This window comes from Vicugna pacos, chromosome 9 (assembly GCF_048564905.1).
Source record: "Vicugna pacos chromosome 9, VicPac4, whole genome shotgun sequence".
NCBI classification, from domain to species: domain Eukaryota; kingdom Metazoa; phylum Chordata; class Mammalia; order Artiodactyla; family Camelidae; genus Vicugna; species Vicugna pacos.
The window spans coordinates 43,568,388-43,584,770 of NC_132995.1; the positions used below are offsets into that span (position 1 = coordinate 43,568,388).

The 16,383-nt window shown below is 48.7% G+C and overlaps 1 protein-coding gene and 1 long non-coding RNA gene across 3 annotated transcripts in view; one reads left to right on the forward strand and one right to left on the reverse strand.

Annotated features, from left to right (window-relative positions):
• ZFHX3 (zinc finger homeobox 3) overlaps window positions 1-16,383 on the forward strand; it is a 232,441-nt gene that overhangs the window by 88,381 nt on the left and 127,677 nt on the right. The window contains exon 3 of the mRNA XM_072967645.1: window positions 1,914-2,410. Within this exon, the coding sequence (XP_072823746.1) occupies window positions 1,914-2,410 (497 nt within the window). The remainder of the gene's footprint in view (window positions 1-1,913; window positions 2,411-16,383) is intronic.
• On the reverse strand, window positions 10,025-15,564 carry LOC140698175 (uncharacterized). Of its 2 annotated transcripts, none has more exons than XR_012075745.1 (3): window positions 15,471-15,564; window positions 14,337-14,574; window positions 10,025-10,179 (listed from the first exon to the last, which is right to left on the reverse strand). It is a non-coding gene; the product is annotated as an uncharacterized lncRNA (long non-coding RNA). The 2 variants fall into 2 exon arrangements; XR_012075746.1 differs by having other exon boundaries at window positions 14,912-15,564.

Here is a 16,383-nt window from a genome sequence, read left to right on the forward strand (position 1 = left end):
TGATATTGATGTGCTGAGGTTAAATTTAAAAAGTGAAGAAGATTTGATGCTTCAGGTGGTCGGCATCAGAAACAAATATATGTTTGCTCCTTGTCTCACCCTCTGGGCAGTTTCTTCTTTCACTGAACACTGTGTATGTTTCATGGATGCTGCCCAGCCTTTGTCCCCATTAAGGGATGAAGCTTTTAGGCTCCTCCTCCCCCCACCCCCTGTCTTTTTCTCTCTTGTCCTAGAAAGAATGTCATAGTTATGGCTCCTCTCACCAGGGGAGATGGCAAGAGAGAAGGCAAGCAGAAAGCTTCCCGAGTCTCCTGGAATGCATGTGCAGAAGATTTCTGTGGTTTACTAGACTGTCCGCAGGCTTCAGATGCAGCCACTCCTCTCAGCTGAGTCTGAGCTGAGCTCCTCACTCGAAGTATCTTGTGTGGCATAAATGAGAATTTTTTTTTAATAACTTTTTTTCTTTGATTAGCCACTAACTTGGATTCTAATCAGTCATTAAAAAAAGTAACCTCAGCCCAGCCACGCATATAAAAGGTCAAGTTTAAATATCAGTTAGGGGAGTGGCAAGGGCAGACATAATAGCTTGAGTGTGTGTGTGTTTAGGGGAGAAGCAAAAAATAGAAGCCGACGTGCAGCTTTCTGCTTGAGAGTCTGCTTCTAGGTAATGGAGGGAAGGCTCCTCTTTCCAAGCCTTTCTCGTGATATAAATAAGAGCGCAGAGTATTAATTTACTGCTGGTGAATGAGAGCTGGTCCTTGGTTTATGCAGGGCGGTGATGGACTGAAAAAGAACAGCAGTAGAGATGGAGGAGCAGAGTTTTCTTGGACCCCTTTTTGGGGGGCCAGGAGCTGACCTTTGCATTTCAGTGTCCATCTCGATCCACTTCCTGAGCCTGAAACGTTTTGGCTCCTTTTTCCCCGTCTGACAGGCAGACATTAAGAGCCTCTGTGCAGGGGCTGGATACTCTCTACAGGTTCAGCAAGAAGACTGGACCCTTGCCTAAAGAGACTGCACCCTGATGGGGAAACTGGCCACCACGTGGCTATGTGTGTGGGCTGACTTAGGACAAAGGAGAATGTGACATGTCCCATAATAGACCTACGTTTCATGCAGTACGGGGTCTCAGAAAAAGGAAATGACCGGACTCTTGGGGAGATGGAGGAGGAGCTGGCACCATTGACGGGCAGGTCGGACATTGACCGGCGGGGCATGGTGAGGAACAGGGGGATCCTTGCCGAAATCTCAGGTTTAGAGCTGCGCTGTCCAGTACGGTAGTCCCTAGCCACGTGTGACTGGTGACTTCCACACTTAAATGAATTAAAATAAAATAAAACCAAAAATTCGATTCCTTAGTTGTGCTTTAGCCATATCGCAGGTGTTCAGTAGGCACGTGGGACAGTGCAGATAGGAAATGTGTCCATCTTCACAGAAATTTCCATTGGGCATGGCTGCTTTAGGTGCTTTCTGGGCCCAATTCTGCTTGGCCACCGAAGCTTGGTATCTTAGTTTGCAGCTGCAACTCATTTACAGCATTTTGGGAACTAGAGTTTCAGTATCTATTATGTCCAATGAATGATGCTTCTTTCCATCTTTTCTTGAGTATTTCAATTCAGCTCCTTGCTCAGATCCAAGAGATAATGGTTCCTGTCTTTTTCTAAGCATTCTTTTTCAAAAGAAAAAAAAAGCGTAGAGCTTTCCACAGATTGCAGAATGTCCATAGGAAAGATGTGAACACATCAAGCTTAGTGTGTGTGTGTGTGGTTTCCCAGTTAGCACCTTAAGACACTTGAAACATGATCCTTTTTCTCCTGGGACCCAGGTTGAGGGTGGGGGAGGGCTGGGTGCTGCCTCAGTTAGGGCCGCAGCTGTGAGCCTGGCCTCTGATTCTCCTCCCCTCTCCTTCCCCGCAGTGGGCGGTGAGATCCCCATAGACATGCGGCTCGGGGGCGGGCAGCTGGTGTCGGAGGAGCTGATGAACCTGGGCGAGAGCTTCATCCAGACCAATGACCCGTCGCTGAAGCTCTTCCAGTGCGCTGTCTGCAACAAGTTCACCACGGACAACCTGGACATGCTGGGGCTGCACATGAACATGGAGCGCAGCCTCCCCGAGGACGAGTGGAAGGCTGTGATGGGGGACTCGTACCAGTGCAAGCTCTGCCGCTACAACACCCAGCTCAAGGCCAACTTCCAGCTGCACTGCAAGACGGACAAGCACGTGCAGAAGTACCAGCTGGTGGCCCACATCAAGGAGGGCGGCAAAGCCAACGAGTGGCGGCTCAAGTGCGTGGCCATTGGCAACCCCGTCCACCTCAAGTGCAATGCCTGTGACTATTACACCAACAGCTTGGAGAAGCTGCGGCTGCACACGGTCAACTCCAGGCACGAGGCCAGCCTGAAGCTGTACAAGGTAAGACCCATGCTGTCTGGCGGGAGTGGGTTGGGTCCCTGGGTGACCGGGAGGGCTGCTGAGTTGGTGTCTGGCTGGGGACCTGATGTTGGAAGGGGACCTGGCGCCTGCTTCGTCAGGAAGCTGCAGCATGGTGGCAGGCTTCAGCTGGGAGCTGAAGGTTCTCTTTGGGGGTGCCCCACCTGGGGGGCAGGTTTTGTTCACAGCGGCCCAGTACTGTATATTGTTCCCCTTGCATCCCACTGTCTTGGGAGCTGCCTTTTCCCGCACTCACCATTGCTCTTTCCCTAGTTCTGGCTTCACCTTTGTGCTGCTGTCTCTTCCCTATCTCCTGCAGTCTTTCTCTTCTCCTTTTCCACCTGGTTGTTCCCCTTTTTTCAGTCTCTTCTCTCCTGGATGCCCCTTGTGGTCCTCTGTTGATTTGTTCATTCACTCATTCAACGGATACACTTTGAGTGCCAACTGTATACCAGGCCCTGTTCTGGGCACATGCCTTGCCTACATCCAAGCACAAAATAGATAGTCCCTGCCCTGCTAGAGCTTCCATTCTTTTTGGGGGGATGAGTGATGAGCACAATGAATAAATTATATGGTAGGCTAGAAGGTGGTAAATGCTGTGGGGAAAAATAGGGTCAGGTAAGGGGCCCCCTTGTTTTTTTCCCCTTTGCTTCCCATGCCCCCTGCCTCCTTTCTCTTCTTCGTGCTTAGATTTTCCTTCCTTCTTCCAAGGTTCTCCTCCCCTTCTGCGTCCTCTCTGCCTTGCCGTCCTCCCCGCCGCCTTCATCCTTTCTCTCCCTCCGCAGACTAGTAAGGAGGAGGAGGTGCTTGGATACTGTAAATAGTCCTTGCACTCGCACGGCAGAATTGCTCCAGACGTTTCTATTGATTTTCACTGGACTTAAAGCCTCACCTTTTTCTCTAATCATCCCATAATGGCTTTAGTATGAACAATCAGGTACAAATCGCCATAAATCTGCCCAGCCTCCCTCCACGTCCCTTCCACGCCCTCTCCCCCTCTTCCCTCTTCCCTCTTCCCTCCCTTTTATTATCAGTCTCTCCTCTTTCCTTTCACACTGATGCCCTGTCTTTGGGCTAGTGGGTGCTGAGTTCCTCCTGGCCCTGAGCTACTGTAATCCCCTTTCTGCTTGTGGTGATTTTAAATGGAGACTCCAAACGAGGAGGACTCTGCTCCTTTTCCCATGTCGGCCTCTGCCAAGATTGATACATGTAATTTATTTTACAGTTGCTCGTTCTCAGCTTGTTGAGAGGCCTGGGTAATGTGCATGTGAAAACATTCTAGGGAAAGGAGAGAAAGTGGGCATGAGGTAGTGGGAATAGAATGTTCTGGAATTGACCGCTGACTCTGGCAGGGATGGGCTCGAGCAGCATGGAGGGGAAGGTCTGGAAACCAAGCAGCTGACCCACCCCCTTGTCCTAAGAGAACTTCACTGGACGGCTTGGCCGTGTGCCACCCCTGAAAGGAAGGCTCCTTGCCACCAGTTTAAATCGGTGGTCTTCACCGGCCACAGGGTGGTGCCGGTGTGGTCGCGAAAACCTGATGGAGAAACCGGTGGGAAAAAAAGTTTCCAAGGGACTCAGCTGAGCAGTTAGGACGAAGGACTGGGTGTGGCCCTGGAAGGTTGTGTGTAGCTTGGGTGAAGGGCGTCCAGAGGTGGTGTGAAGATGGCCTCGTCCACCTGAGGAAAAAGATTGCCTTTTTGATCATAAAATGCATGGGGCGGTCATTAACTCTTAGCACCACGGCCTCCAGTGAGAGCAGACCAGCCCTGGGCTTTGCTTCCGAAGGGCCTGCCTGGAACCTGGAGGAGTCGCTAAGGATACCTGGTCGGTCCCCAGACTCGTCCCCTGGTCACACCTGGAGAGCAGGGTGCCTGTGCGTGTTCCATCCGTGCTCTGCTGAACGAACTCTGGGCAGGCACTCAGCCTCCCCTGCCTGAATTTGCTCATCTTTTTCTTTTTCTTTTTTTGTAAATATGGAGAAAATTCATGCTCAAAAAAGGCAGCATAGTGGCAGGGCCATGATTGTGGGGGGAGGGGGGCAGGAGAGAGCGTGGGAATCAGTGCTGGAAGGAGAGGTGCCGGGACAGGGCGTTGGGCCGGCGCGTCCCAGGGTGACCCCCGCCCACTCTCAGGGCAGAACTCCCCGTGTCAGGAGCCAGAGGTTGCTGACTGGTCTCATTAGTCCTTGGGTAATGAATGTCCCCGTGGCTCTCCCACCCACCCCTGGATGTGGCCTGGAAACTGGCTGTTTCAGTGTCTGCCCCAGGCCTTTCTGTCCCACAGTGTGACTCAGACCAACTTCTCTGGCCACCGAAGGGGGTCCCTCTCACAGGGTCTCGCACGTCCTCGGATCTGGGGTGGGGATTGGAGGTGGCTGGAGAGTCAGTTTTTCTCTAGGCCCTGGTGTGGCCTGTGGTAAATGGAGATTGATTGCATGTTATTTTTCCTCTTGCTAATGTAATCCATTAGCCCAGCACATGCATAATCAGTTTAGAGCACAGTTAACTGGATATAATCGAGTTCTTGACTGTCTGCTAGAGAAACAGCTCCAGATGCTGCTGACCCGGGGAGGCACCCGGCTGCTCACACACGGCCCTCCTCACTCGCCCCTTCCCCACAGCCCCCCGCCCCCACCCTGCCCTGGCTTGGCTCCCTGGCAGATTACTCAGTATTGGCCAGGGAGACACCCACGCTTGCTTCCTGCGGCACCTACTCACGTGGCCATGATGTATCTGACTTCCTCCTGGGTCTCCCACCATCTCCCCTCCTCTCCCTTCTCGGAGGAGACAGAGCAGTGGTCTCGGGAGATGGAAGCAGAAGTGTGGCTTTCCAGGCTGTCATTTGACCTCACACCAGTCCAGAGTCACTTCTCTTGGTGTTATAAATACTGGGACATATGTTGCTAGATTAGGACTGAGCTGTCTGAAAGCATGAGATAATTTCTAATCCGGACACGAGAGAAGGTTGGGCTAATCTACAAAAAGGAAAAACTGGCGATACTATCTCTTGCCCAGAATTGTCTCGTTTTGATTATTGTGTGAGAGCAGTTTTTAAATTGAGATTAATGTTCATCGAGTTCTTCCTCCCTGCCTCCTGGAAATGAAGGAGAGCTAGGGGTGGGGGCAGAGGGTGGCTGGAGAGGCCTGGGCATCAGATGGAAGCTGTTTCCTTTTCTCTGGACCCCCTGATTCCTTTTGTGACAAGCTCGTCACAAGATTGAGTTCCCTGAGTCTTTTTTTTGGTCTCAAATGGTGGGCTCTGGCCCGGCCCCCAGTGGTCACGTGTTCACATCCTCACAGCTGCCGTTAGGGGGCGCTGGGGTTGATCGACACAGCGGGAAGGCCAGGGGCCCCTGTGAAACTTCGAGGCCGGGGTCTTGATTTTTTGTCTGTAGTGATTCATCTGAACCAGAATGGAAGCGTGTTGTGGAAAAGGTACTTGTCTCTCTTAGAACTTGAGCTCCAGAACGTGCGTCCCAAGCTCACTGCTTTCCCACGTGAAGGTACCACCTTCTCTTAGAGGACCTGCTCCCAGGCCCCAGCCTCCCACCCCTTACACCCACCAGGAGCGCAGTGCTCTTGCTTGTCTTAAATAGAGGGGCAGCAGGTACTGATGCACATCTGCCCTCCCCTCTCCTCCACGCTAGCACACATCCTGAGACCAGCGTGTGGGTTCAGAGCTAGTGCGAGCTCTTCTGTGTTTATCTGGACTTCCATGCTATGTGGCATCCCCAGTGAGCTCTCCAAAATTTGTAGTGTTTTCTGCTTGGGGGAGGAGGGTGCAGAAAGGGCAGTTGGCGATCAGTGCACACCTGCCAACGATTAGAATCTGGTTTTCACTTTGATGTTTTTCTTCACCTGAGAGTCATTGGAATGGAAATCCATCAACTTTAGCAGATAGATTAAGACCCCACCAGAATCTATTACTCAAACAGTTCCCAGCTGAGTTTCCTTTGATTGGGCCCAGCCTGAAGATTTCATATTAATCTTCAATAATGCACAAGGAAGATTGTCCACGACAGAGTAGGGTCTGGGTCTCATGTGAGCTGTTGTGGCCCAGCTTGGCAAACAGAGGGTGAGACACCAAGTCTGCTTGGCTTCAAGCAGTAGGAGGCAGACTGGGGCACCAAATGACTGAAAAATACCCCAGTTCTCCACATTCTCCACTTTGATGCTTGTCATCCTTTTGGAATTAAGCGAAGCAGAGGGAAGTAAGAAACCCTCTGTCAGACTCTGCATTACTTTAGAATCTACCCTCTTAGTTCTTTCCCTGATGTGTATGAAATTCAGGGTTCATTCTCTCAGCAGGACAATAAATTCATGGTAGGATGGATGGACAAATCAAAAGATGCACAAGACAGCAAAGGTCTGGTTTGTAATTTACATTCTTCATGCTCCTTTTTGGGTGCGTGGGGCAGCAGGGAAGGGGTCTCAGGGGACAGCTGCATGCTTCATGCCCGTAGATGGTGACTGGCAGCCTTGGTCTTGCTTGGAAAGCAAAAAGCCTAAATGCTCTGGGGAGCCGTGCCTCCCTCCTCATGCTCTCTGCCCCGGTGCGGCTGCATGTTGGGCGCACTGGTACAGGTGTCATATGGTTTACATTGTCATTCTGAAACCAGTTTCCTTAAGCCTTGTTTTCTCATTAGGTCCACTGTTTTTTTTAAGTGCATACTTCTGCCTTCTCTCCATACCTTGATGCCTTCAACCACAAATGAAAGGAGGGGAGTGTTTTCCTGTGGTTGATTTAGAAGGTGTGAAAAGCCAGATGTTTTGGTAAATTTTAGCACATTTCGCCTTCATGCCCTCCATCTTCTGGAGCAGCTGGGGGTCTGAAGTTCATTTCCCCTGCCTGATGGCTGGATTCACGGGATGGGGGCTCTTGGGGCTGGGCTGGGAGACTGCATTTGGGCCTCATGGTCATCACCCGGAGAGCCTGGGTGGGCTCTGGCAGTATTTCTGGCCACTGGTTAACTTCATGGGGACTCTTGGAAGGTTGAAAGATTAAATATTTTTTGGAGGCAGGGCTTGTGTTGGGACAGATTTAACCCTTGACTGCTGGAGGAGCTAAGGCCAACATATAATGTAGGAATGTGGGGCCAGTCAGCTCAGTGTGAAAGGGGGTGCACTCTTGTGCACTCTTGCCCTCCCTCCAGAACCATCCCACCTTCACCTGAATCCCTCCAGTGGGGATTCTTTCATTCAACACATTCATTCAGCTGATTGGCTTTAAGCTTTGCCCAGATCCCTCTGGTTACTTTATTATACACACCCTCAATTCGAAAAGGTTGGGTCGTTGTCACCTTTTGGCTCCACACTTTAGATACCAAATAATGGAGTTGAAATCTTATTAAATATGCCCATTTTTTAAAAGTCTAGTACTAAATTTGCCACCTGTTGAAAAATCAGTTTTATAAACATTAACCATAACACTCTTCCCCCTTTTTCCCAAATGCTTTTAGTATTTTTGTTTTCTCTTTTTTACTCTGAATCTTTTTTTGTGGATGTAAAGAACTGATCAGACTCCCTTAGAATATTATTGTATTCTTAATTATTTCTTACAATATTAGCATTCCATGTTTCCCTCAAGTATAAGCTAATAATAAAATGTGAACTCCTTTTTTAATGGTAAGAATTATTAGTATGAGTTATGTGTGTTCACTGAGTATACAAGGGAATAATTATCAGCCTGATCCCACCATGCGACAATATATTTTTATTTCCTTCTTTCTGCATGTAACATAGGCATCTTGCAAAATTGGAATTATGTTGCCTGTATACAGTATTGCACCTCAGCCCTTTCTCATATCTTTTAAATATTTTTCGACAATTTTTTAATGGAAGTCCTCTTTCTCCTTTCTAATTCTGCCCGCCAGAAGCGAATCACTGTTATGCTTAGATCATCTCCTTTTGGTTTTTCTCTGTGTGCATGTGGATGGAAATAGGTGTGTGTGTGTGTGTGTGTGTGTGTGTACACATACCTACTGTTCACTTAAGAGATCTTTATAGACACACGCTATGCTTTTGGCTTGCTTTCCTCATGTAACTTCCTAACATTGAGAATCATTTCAGGTTATTACCTGTTGATCTAGTTCTCTCTTTTTAACGGCCACATAGTTTTCCATTTATTGACTGGTTCCTCACTGATGTCTATTTCAGTCACCTGCAGTTTTGATCCTACAGGCAATGAGGTAGGGACCAGATGAGGGATGTATGTCTGTCTATACTTGTGCTGTTCCAGGGTGTCAGGCCCATAGATACTTTCTAATGGCCCTTCAGAAAAGAAGACCCTTTTAGAATATTATTAACATTATTAAGAACACTTTAAATATTGTTAAATTTTAACTATTTTAAATCTTTTAAACATTTCAAGTATTAAGAACATTTATCCCCTCCCTACATTAGGTGCTCTTCAAACCCCCATGTGGGGGACCAACACAATGTTATTTTTCTGTTTTCATCAGATAGGCAAATTTGTTCTGATATGGGTCTCTCTCATTGTTAGGTAGGGTGAACATTGTTGCATGCACTTATAGGCTGTTTGAATTTCTTCTGTGGCTTTCCTGTTCATAGCCTTTGTCCTGTATTCATTCATTCATTCATTATTCCTTGGGGGAGGGCATTGTTCTTTTTTCTGATTAGTTTGCAAGAGTTCTTGGTTTTTCAGGGCCAACGTTCCCTCGTGTGCAGTGGATGCTGTGGTAGTTTCTCTCATTAGTCTTCAGCCTATGGACATGTTTCATTTGTATGTTATCCAGGCTGCACATCTGTTTCTTCATGCTTCTAACTCTTCTCTTTTCCCTGGGAGACTCTCTCGCTGCTGATGTTACAGAACAATTAAAGTAACAGCTAGCACCTATATGACACTACAAGCCAGGCGCTGTTATACCGGCTTTACAGGCATTGCTTGATTTAATCTTAATTCACCTGTTTTCAGATGGGGGCAGCCGAGGCAGAGAGAGGTACAAGTCACAAACCAGTGAGTGTTGGTGGAGTCTGGTTGGCAGGTTGGCTCCACTTGGCTGATCGTTTTTTCAGCGCTTCCTGCCCCCATTTCAGACCTTAATCTGTGAGGCATGTGTATTGTGTACAGTACGTTGTGGGACTTGGTTTTCGTGTGTTGTGTGATTCAGGACTGGATTTTCTTTCAAATTGGATGCTTGGTTGTCCAGCAACTTCTTAAATAGCCATCCTTTCCTTGCTGATTAGACAAGCCACGTTCATCGTCCCCCAGTCTCTACGTCTCACAGAGCACCTCCGGAACACACTGCAGATTGGGATCAGTCCAAGCGCATTTACGGAGTATTGTTTGTTGAAAGCACTGAGGCGCAAGAAGAGGGAACAGAGACATTTCTCTCTTCCAGGCATGTAAAGTCCAGTGGATGAGGTTACTTCCTCTCCTTTTCCTCTTCCTCTCCAGCGTGTTCCCCGGGGCGAAATTTCTTGGAGTAATTAACCTTCTTCAAATTCACCAGGATGAGAGAGTCTCCAGGAGAGATGGGGGCTTGAGAGAGGGACCGCCTTTTTAAAATTATTTTCTAATGGAGACTTTGGGCCTCACAATTTATTTTAAAAAAAAAAAAGACAGAACAAATACTGGACGTCCTAGAAGTTCTCTTTCCTGAAGTTCTTATTTGGATAGCATGGAGATCACATGGCTGTGTCTGCTCATTTCCAGGAGGAACTGTTTTCAGCTACAGGTGACGAGTCTCCTTTTGGATTCCAAAGGTGTGCCATGGCCCCTTATTCAGGCTGAGGAACAGGGAGGTCTAATTTCAGAAAATCTAGTAACTTCCGCCTTGTCAGAACGAAAGCCTCCCGCCGCCCCTCCCCGTGCCCCGCAAATGCTTGAGCTCAAAGCCCTAGGCCTTCTTGAGAAAGAAAACTCTCAGACTGTCTGCCCCTCCAGCCCACCCCATGTAGCAGAGTAAGCTGCACTGCTTGTAGAGTTCTCTGCACAAATGCCATCTGCCGTCTTAGGGGTGGTCTGTAACCCTTAGGAGAACTAGCATACAGCCTTGCCTTCGCATTCCAGAAACACTCCGTGTGTCACAGTTGCTCCAGGTAAACCCAGTGCAGAGGGAAGCAGTGCCAGCCAGCAGGGGGCAAAGGCGTGAACCCAGTTTTGAGTCCTTGCAGCTTGCTTAGGACATGGACTAAAAGGGCGAATTTGAATACATTTAGTCCTAACAGGTGTTTCTGGTTTTTTGTTTTGAAAGGGAAATTGTAAGGGAACAATTAAGCATTGTCAGGAACATTGTCAGAAGGCAAGAGTTTTTAAATAATTACATAATACATTTGAAGCATGGTCTATTCCTTTCTCAATATAACTTGAAGCTATAAATTCTATTTAAGTGTAGGGTGGGAAGAGCTGTTGCTCTGAAAACCATTTTGGTAGCACTAACTGAGTCGTTTTATATTTAATATTTAATAAAACTAGGTTTCCAGCACTTTTTTTTTTTAAGCAGTCAGGGTGTAGGGTGAACATTAAAAATGTTAAAGCCAAAAAAGCTACTGCTCACAGAAATGTTGGCGGTTATTGAAACCAGCCAAGTCAGGCTGGTGCCCCTGAGGAACATTGAAAATACCACAGCAGGGGCCTCTGGGTCAAGTTGCCAAATTTAGCAAATAAAAATATGAAATACCCAGTTAAGTGTAAATTTCAGAAGAACAAAAAATACTTTTATGGTACGTATGTACCATAAAATGTAAGTATGTTTACCACCTGAAATTCACACTTACCTGAGCATCCTGTGTTCAATCTGGAAACCCTTCCTCTGGGTGGTAGAGAAGTTCTTTAGTAGTGTCCTGCCAGCTGTCCTGACAGGAGCTTTATAAAGAGAGATAAGTGTCTTCCTTGTTGATAAAGTATCTTTTCAAAAAATGCATACTAAGAAAAGGGGAACGTCACAAATGACTCTAATGGTGACTTCCAGTTTTTGTTATTTATAGAAAACTGTCACATCAGATTTTCACATTTTCTGCATTAAATCAAGTGCTTTTCCTGTAATGAAATCTGAAATTTTCTGGATCCAGAGCTGTTTGTTAAAATTTACTTTTCAGTCACTTTTGCATTATTTCCTTTAATTGAAGTGCTTTCATGTCACACCATGAGACGGACGGCAGGCTGCCCAGTTCAGTCTGTCACAGCTTTGCCGGATGCTTCAGCTGGCCTTGCTCACGCTTGGGCTCCGTGGGCCTCCTCCTGCCATGATTTGTATGTGATAGAAGTTCACAGTCCTTGAGCGATGGCTGTTTTACGTGTGCCTGCCGCACACAGAACGCTAATGGGAGATGCTGAAAGTGGATTTGAATTGGGACTAATCATCAGAAATGATTAAGGAACCTTCTCTAGGGTCTATATCCTCATTCCGTAAAAGACAAACAAGTTAGAAGGTTAGAAATGTTTATCTACTGATGGTATTTGATTTGTAACCTGTTAATTAGCAGGGCAGGTTCCTAGACTCAGGACGGGGGCCTCCAAAGCATATCTGGTCTCTTAGGTCAACAGCTGTAACCAACATTTGTTTGCTGGGACAGCCTGTGCATTGGAATTGCAGAGAGAATGTCTCATCTACATCTTACTGCTGTTCCTGCTCTGTCTCCCTCTCTGGCTACAGATTTCTTCTTGAAGATTGTTGGACCCTTGTAACCACTTCTGAGGGGACCTCTGGACTTCCCTGGGTGACCTGTCACACCAGGTGGTACTTGCTTTCCTGTTAGAAAGCAGGGCACAGGGACCTCCGCCTGGTTCTGTGATGGGAGGTGACCCTGCACCTGTCACCTTGATTTGCTGTCCTCCAGCATTTCCCCGGTGTTTTCTCTGAGACAAGAATAAATGGGAAGGGGATTTCTCCCCCTGTCAGCAACATGTCTTGAGTGCCGATTTAGTGCTGAGCCCTGAAGTGGGGTTTTTGTGTCAAGCTCATGAATCTTGTAGCATATTCTTTAAAAACCTCTTTTGCATAGGGAGCTCTCTCGGTGAGCCTCACTTGTCACTCTGCTGTCCATGCTCTGTGATCGGGACCCTGATTCCCACACTTTTCTGTTCACCTTGCACGTGGCTCTTTCTTCAGAGCCAGCGTCCTGTTGGAACAATGCCCGGGGGCGTGAGCAGATACCATATGTGGTTCCAAATTAGGAGAAGATTATTTTTCCGAAACACTTGGGGCACACAAGTCCTACCTGTGTGGGGCTGGGACCTTTTTCTGCTGTCCCCTTGCTTCCTTTATGCCTACTTCCGGCCAGAAAGCTGGAAAGATCCCGTAAGCAACCACAGCCTTGGTGATGTCTGTGCTCCTCCGACAGCTGGGGAGGACAGAATCCTGCATGACCTCGGGGCTTTTCCAGCAGGATTCCGGCCCCCCGCCCCCCGTAAGTGTCAGAGGAGCAGCGGCGTCCCCAGCTGGTGTTGGTCATGCGGTCTTGTGCACACGTGCAGATTGTACTCACTCGGTTCAGTTTTGGCTTTTATCTGACTGCATCTTAGGGCCTTTGGGACAGTGGGAATGACAGTGACGGGGTTTGGTGTTTGCTCCCTGGCCCCCTTTGGCCCTGGGGAGGGAGGACCACGTCCCTGCAGGGGTCCTGCAGATGAGATGCCTTTGCTCCTGAAGGTCCAGGGGAGGCTCTCATTTTATTTACGGTGGAGATTGTGCTAGAGGAGTGACCCCGTCTATCTTTAGAACATGTTTTGCTGACTTAAAATAGGGCTCATTTGAGTTCCAGACTCTTTACGAACCTTTGACTGTCATGGGATAGGAAGGTTCTCTGAGCAGCCTCACGCGTTTTCCTTCTGCTTAGGAAATCTGTGAGTGTGGGGGGATAAAGGATCCCCACGCCAGGGTGGTGTGCAGGGCAACCTACCCCCCTCTGCTGGGCCTTTGTGTTTCTTTCCCATCTACCACCAGCTCTCTTGTTTTCTCAAAGCCTTAGAGGTGGAGGGAGCCCGGGGAGCATTCCTGCGTTCTTCCAGTCAGCCCAGCCGGCAGGCGGAGGGCCCGGCCTGTGATTCCCTCCGTGCCCTAGACATGAGTCAGCGAGGGTGGCTGTGCAGCCAGCTGTGGTTTAGGAAGCCCTGTGGGGAGCGACTTGGCTGGCAGCATCTGCTCATGTGTGTTTGTTCCACTTCTGGTTCTCAGATTGGGTCCAACCATTTTTATTTTATTTTATTTATTTTTATTTTTTGCCCAGACTGAGTTCCTGTTAGTGATGGCTGCAACTGCCAGCATGGCAAAACCGGACCGCTTCTCCAGGGACTTGGTCCAGTCTCGTCACGTCCAGCTCTAAATCCATACCCTGCTCGCTCCATCCGCATCATCTTGCCGCGATGATTTGCATCTTTGGGACTTTGGTGCTTTGAGTTTATGCAAAGTTCAGACTGGGCATCTTCGCGTTTGTTCTGAGGTGCCGAGTTCCTGGGTCGTTTTTCGGGGGCTGACTTTTTCCCTCTCTGACATCTGCTCCCAGAGGACCCAAAAGTCCCCTCGACACTCCTTCTGCATTCTCAGTGCCTCCCTCACACGCTGTCACATCCTTTTCTCCTTTGCCTGGCCTGCTCTGTATTCCTCTTGGAGCATGGCATTTGGAATAAAATCTCACCTGGGGGAGTCTGAGACAGCAGCGGCAAAGCCCAACTCCACCGAGGGGGCACTAATTACACAGCTAATTAATCCAACAGATGTTATTGTAAATGCTCTTTTCTTCCTCATTTGGATCTACGTCACTGAAATAGGCTTTGGGCTCTGTTGGAAATGTCTGTCTTTTTTTTTTTTTTTTAATCAGGCTTTAAGGGATAGTGTGTTTCCTGTCCCGCCTTTATGCCCTGGTGACACGTCCCTGGTTTTCCAAAAAGCTGTCCCCACTGCTGCAAACACAGATGGTATCTCTGCTCTAAGTGCGTGTCTTACCGTTTGGCACCGAGCTGGTCTCTGTGTCATGGGTTAGTTTGTTTCTCCAACTGCTTTCTCAGCCTCTTACAGGACGGACTGCCTTGACCAGTGTGTCTCTTTCGAGAACGCAACAAGACAGGCAGACACCCACGGATGGTCAGCAGTTTCTTTCCCTTCACTTGCTTGTCCTTCCTGAAAGCAAGTCTGTTTGCGATGAACGTAGCTGAAGAGTGTTGGAAAGGCGCCGTTTTGATATCTGGTTAAAGAGTATGGAACACCCGTGATTTGGTTAGTGAAACTGGACCATCCACAGACGGGACGGAAACGGGTTCCTGGAGGTGGTGTTAGGAAGCAGTGGGGAGAGGGTGTTTTCTGTCCCTCCCCCCTCAGCGGTAGGAACAGCGGTAGAAACAGACAGGATGTAAGGGGCCTGGGGACGCTGTGGGGAAGCACTGGTGGCCCTGGGCCTCAGGCTGGCAGCCTGTGCTTGCAGAAGCTGACCTATTCCCTGTGGGGGCACTGCCCCCGCCCAAGGCCGCACTGTCTGAGTTCTCTTTGCTGACGCCCCCTTGCCCTCCAGCAGTCACGCCCACCTGTGAGTGACCTCATCAAGTCCCCTCCTGGCTTCAGTGACACCAGTCTCCTGGTTTGTCTGCTCTGTCTCTGGCCCTTCTCCCTGGTCTCCCTGTTGGCTTCTCTTCGATTACTTTAGGGTAAATGCTGGAGTCCCCATGGCTTGACTCAGGTCCTCTTCTTTTTTTCTGCTTGTAATTCTCTCCAAGTGTCTTGTTCAGTCTGTGCTTTTCAACAACGTCTCCCTTCTGATGACCCTGGAATCTCTGTCTAGAGCCCTTAACCCCCCTTTTTACCTGCCTCCCTACTGACATTTCTGTTCGGATGCCGGGTAATTGACTCCTCGGACTTTGCGTGGCCTAGAGAGAAGTCTCAGTGCCTTAGAAGTCCCCAGCCCCTTTCTCACCGGGCTCCCCCATCTTGGTCAGGACCACTGCCAGTCTACCATTTGCTCAGGCCGGAAAGCTGGGGATGACCGAAGGCCACCTCTTTCTTTTCGTTCCCTGTAGCCAAACCATCAGTAAGTCCTGTTGGTTCCACCTTCAGAATGTTTCCCCCACCTTCCCTGCTATCTCTCACCTTGTCAACTCTCCCCCTGCTGCTACTCTTGGCCCTAAGAATCCACTCTCCATACGGTGATTTCACAAGGAGGAATATGAGGTCATAATGCTTCCCTGCGAAGACTCAACTGCTTTCTGTCCTGCTTGAAATAGAAGCCCCAACCTTTTCACCCTGGCTTACAAACCTCTTTGTGATCCGGACTCCACTCACCATGCCAACCTCACCTCCCCATACCCTCTCTGCCCGCTCCCCTTCAGCCGGACCAGCCTTCTTACTGCTCTTTCAATCACGGGCCAAGCTTGCACCTCCCGCTGGGCCTTTGCACCTACTGTTCCACTGCCGGGGATGTGCTTCCTTGGCCTTGACATTCAGCTCATCCTCAGAGAGGCTTTCCCTGACCACCTGCTCTCAAGCAGCTTTATCTGAGTTTACTTCTCCATATTGACAATTATTATCTATTTTTTTCCTTTATGTATTTGTTCCCCCAAAGATCAGCAGCCTTGGTTATCTTACTAATGGCTGTACCCCTGGCGTTTAGAACAGTGCCTGACTTACCAGCTCACTAAATACTTGTGGAATGACAAAAGCATTAGAACGTGCCCATGGTTTCTCCCCTGTTCTGGGATCTGGTCTAGCAGCCCTGTGTGAGCACTTGGCTTTCCAGAATTGAGAGTCCAAAAGCCTATGTTGGAGTAAACTGGATGTCCTGTGCGGACCCAGATGGATGTTATTTACCATCAATTTTGTATAACTTTTTCCTGTACAGACCCACTGAGAAACAGTCCAGGGACAGTTCTGCAGCTTGTGTCCAAGTATTTTGAAAATTCCTACATGCGCTGGCCGTGGCTCTGTGTCCCCAGCTTCTACCAGCTGAAATCACTAATCTTTCTCCTCAGCCGTCCTAGAGACTGAGGTTGAGGGAGAAAAAGTG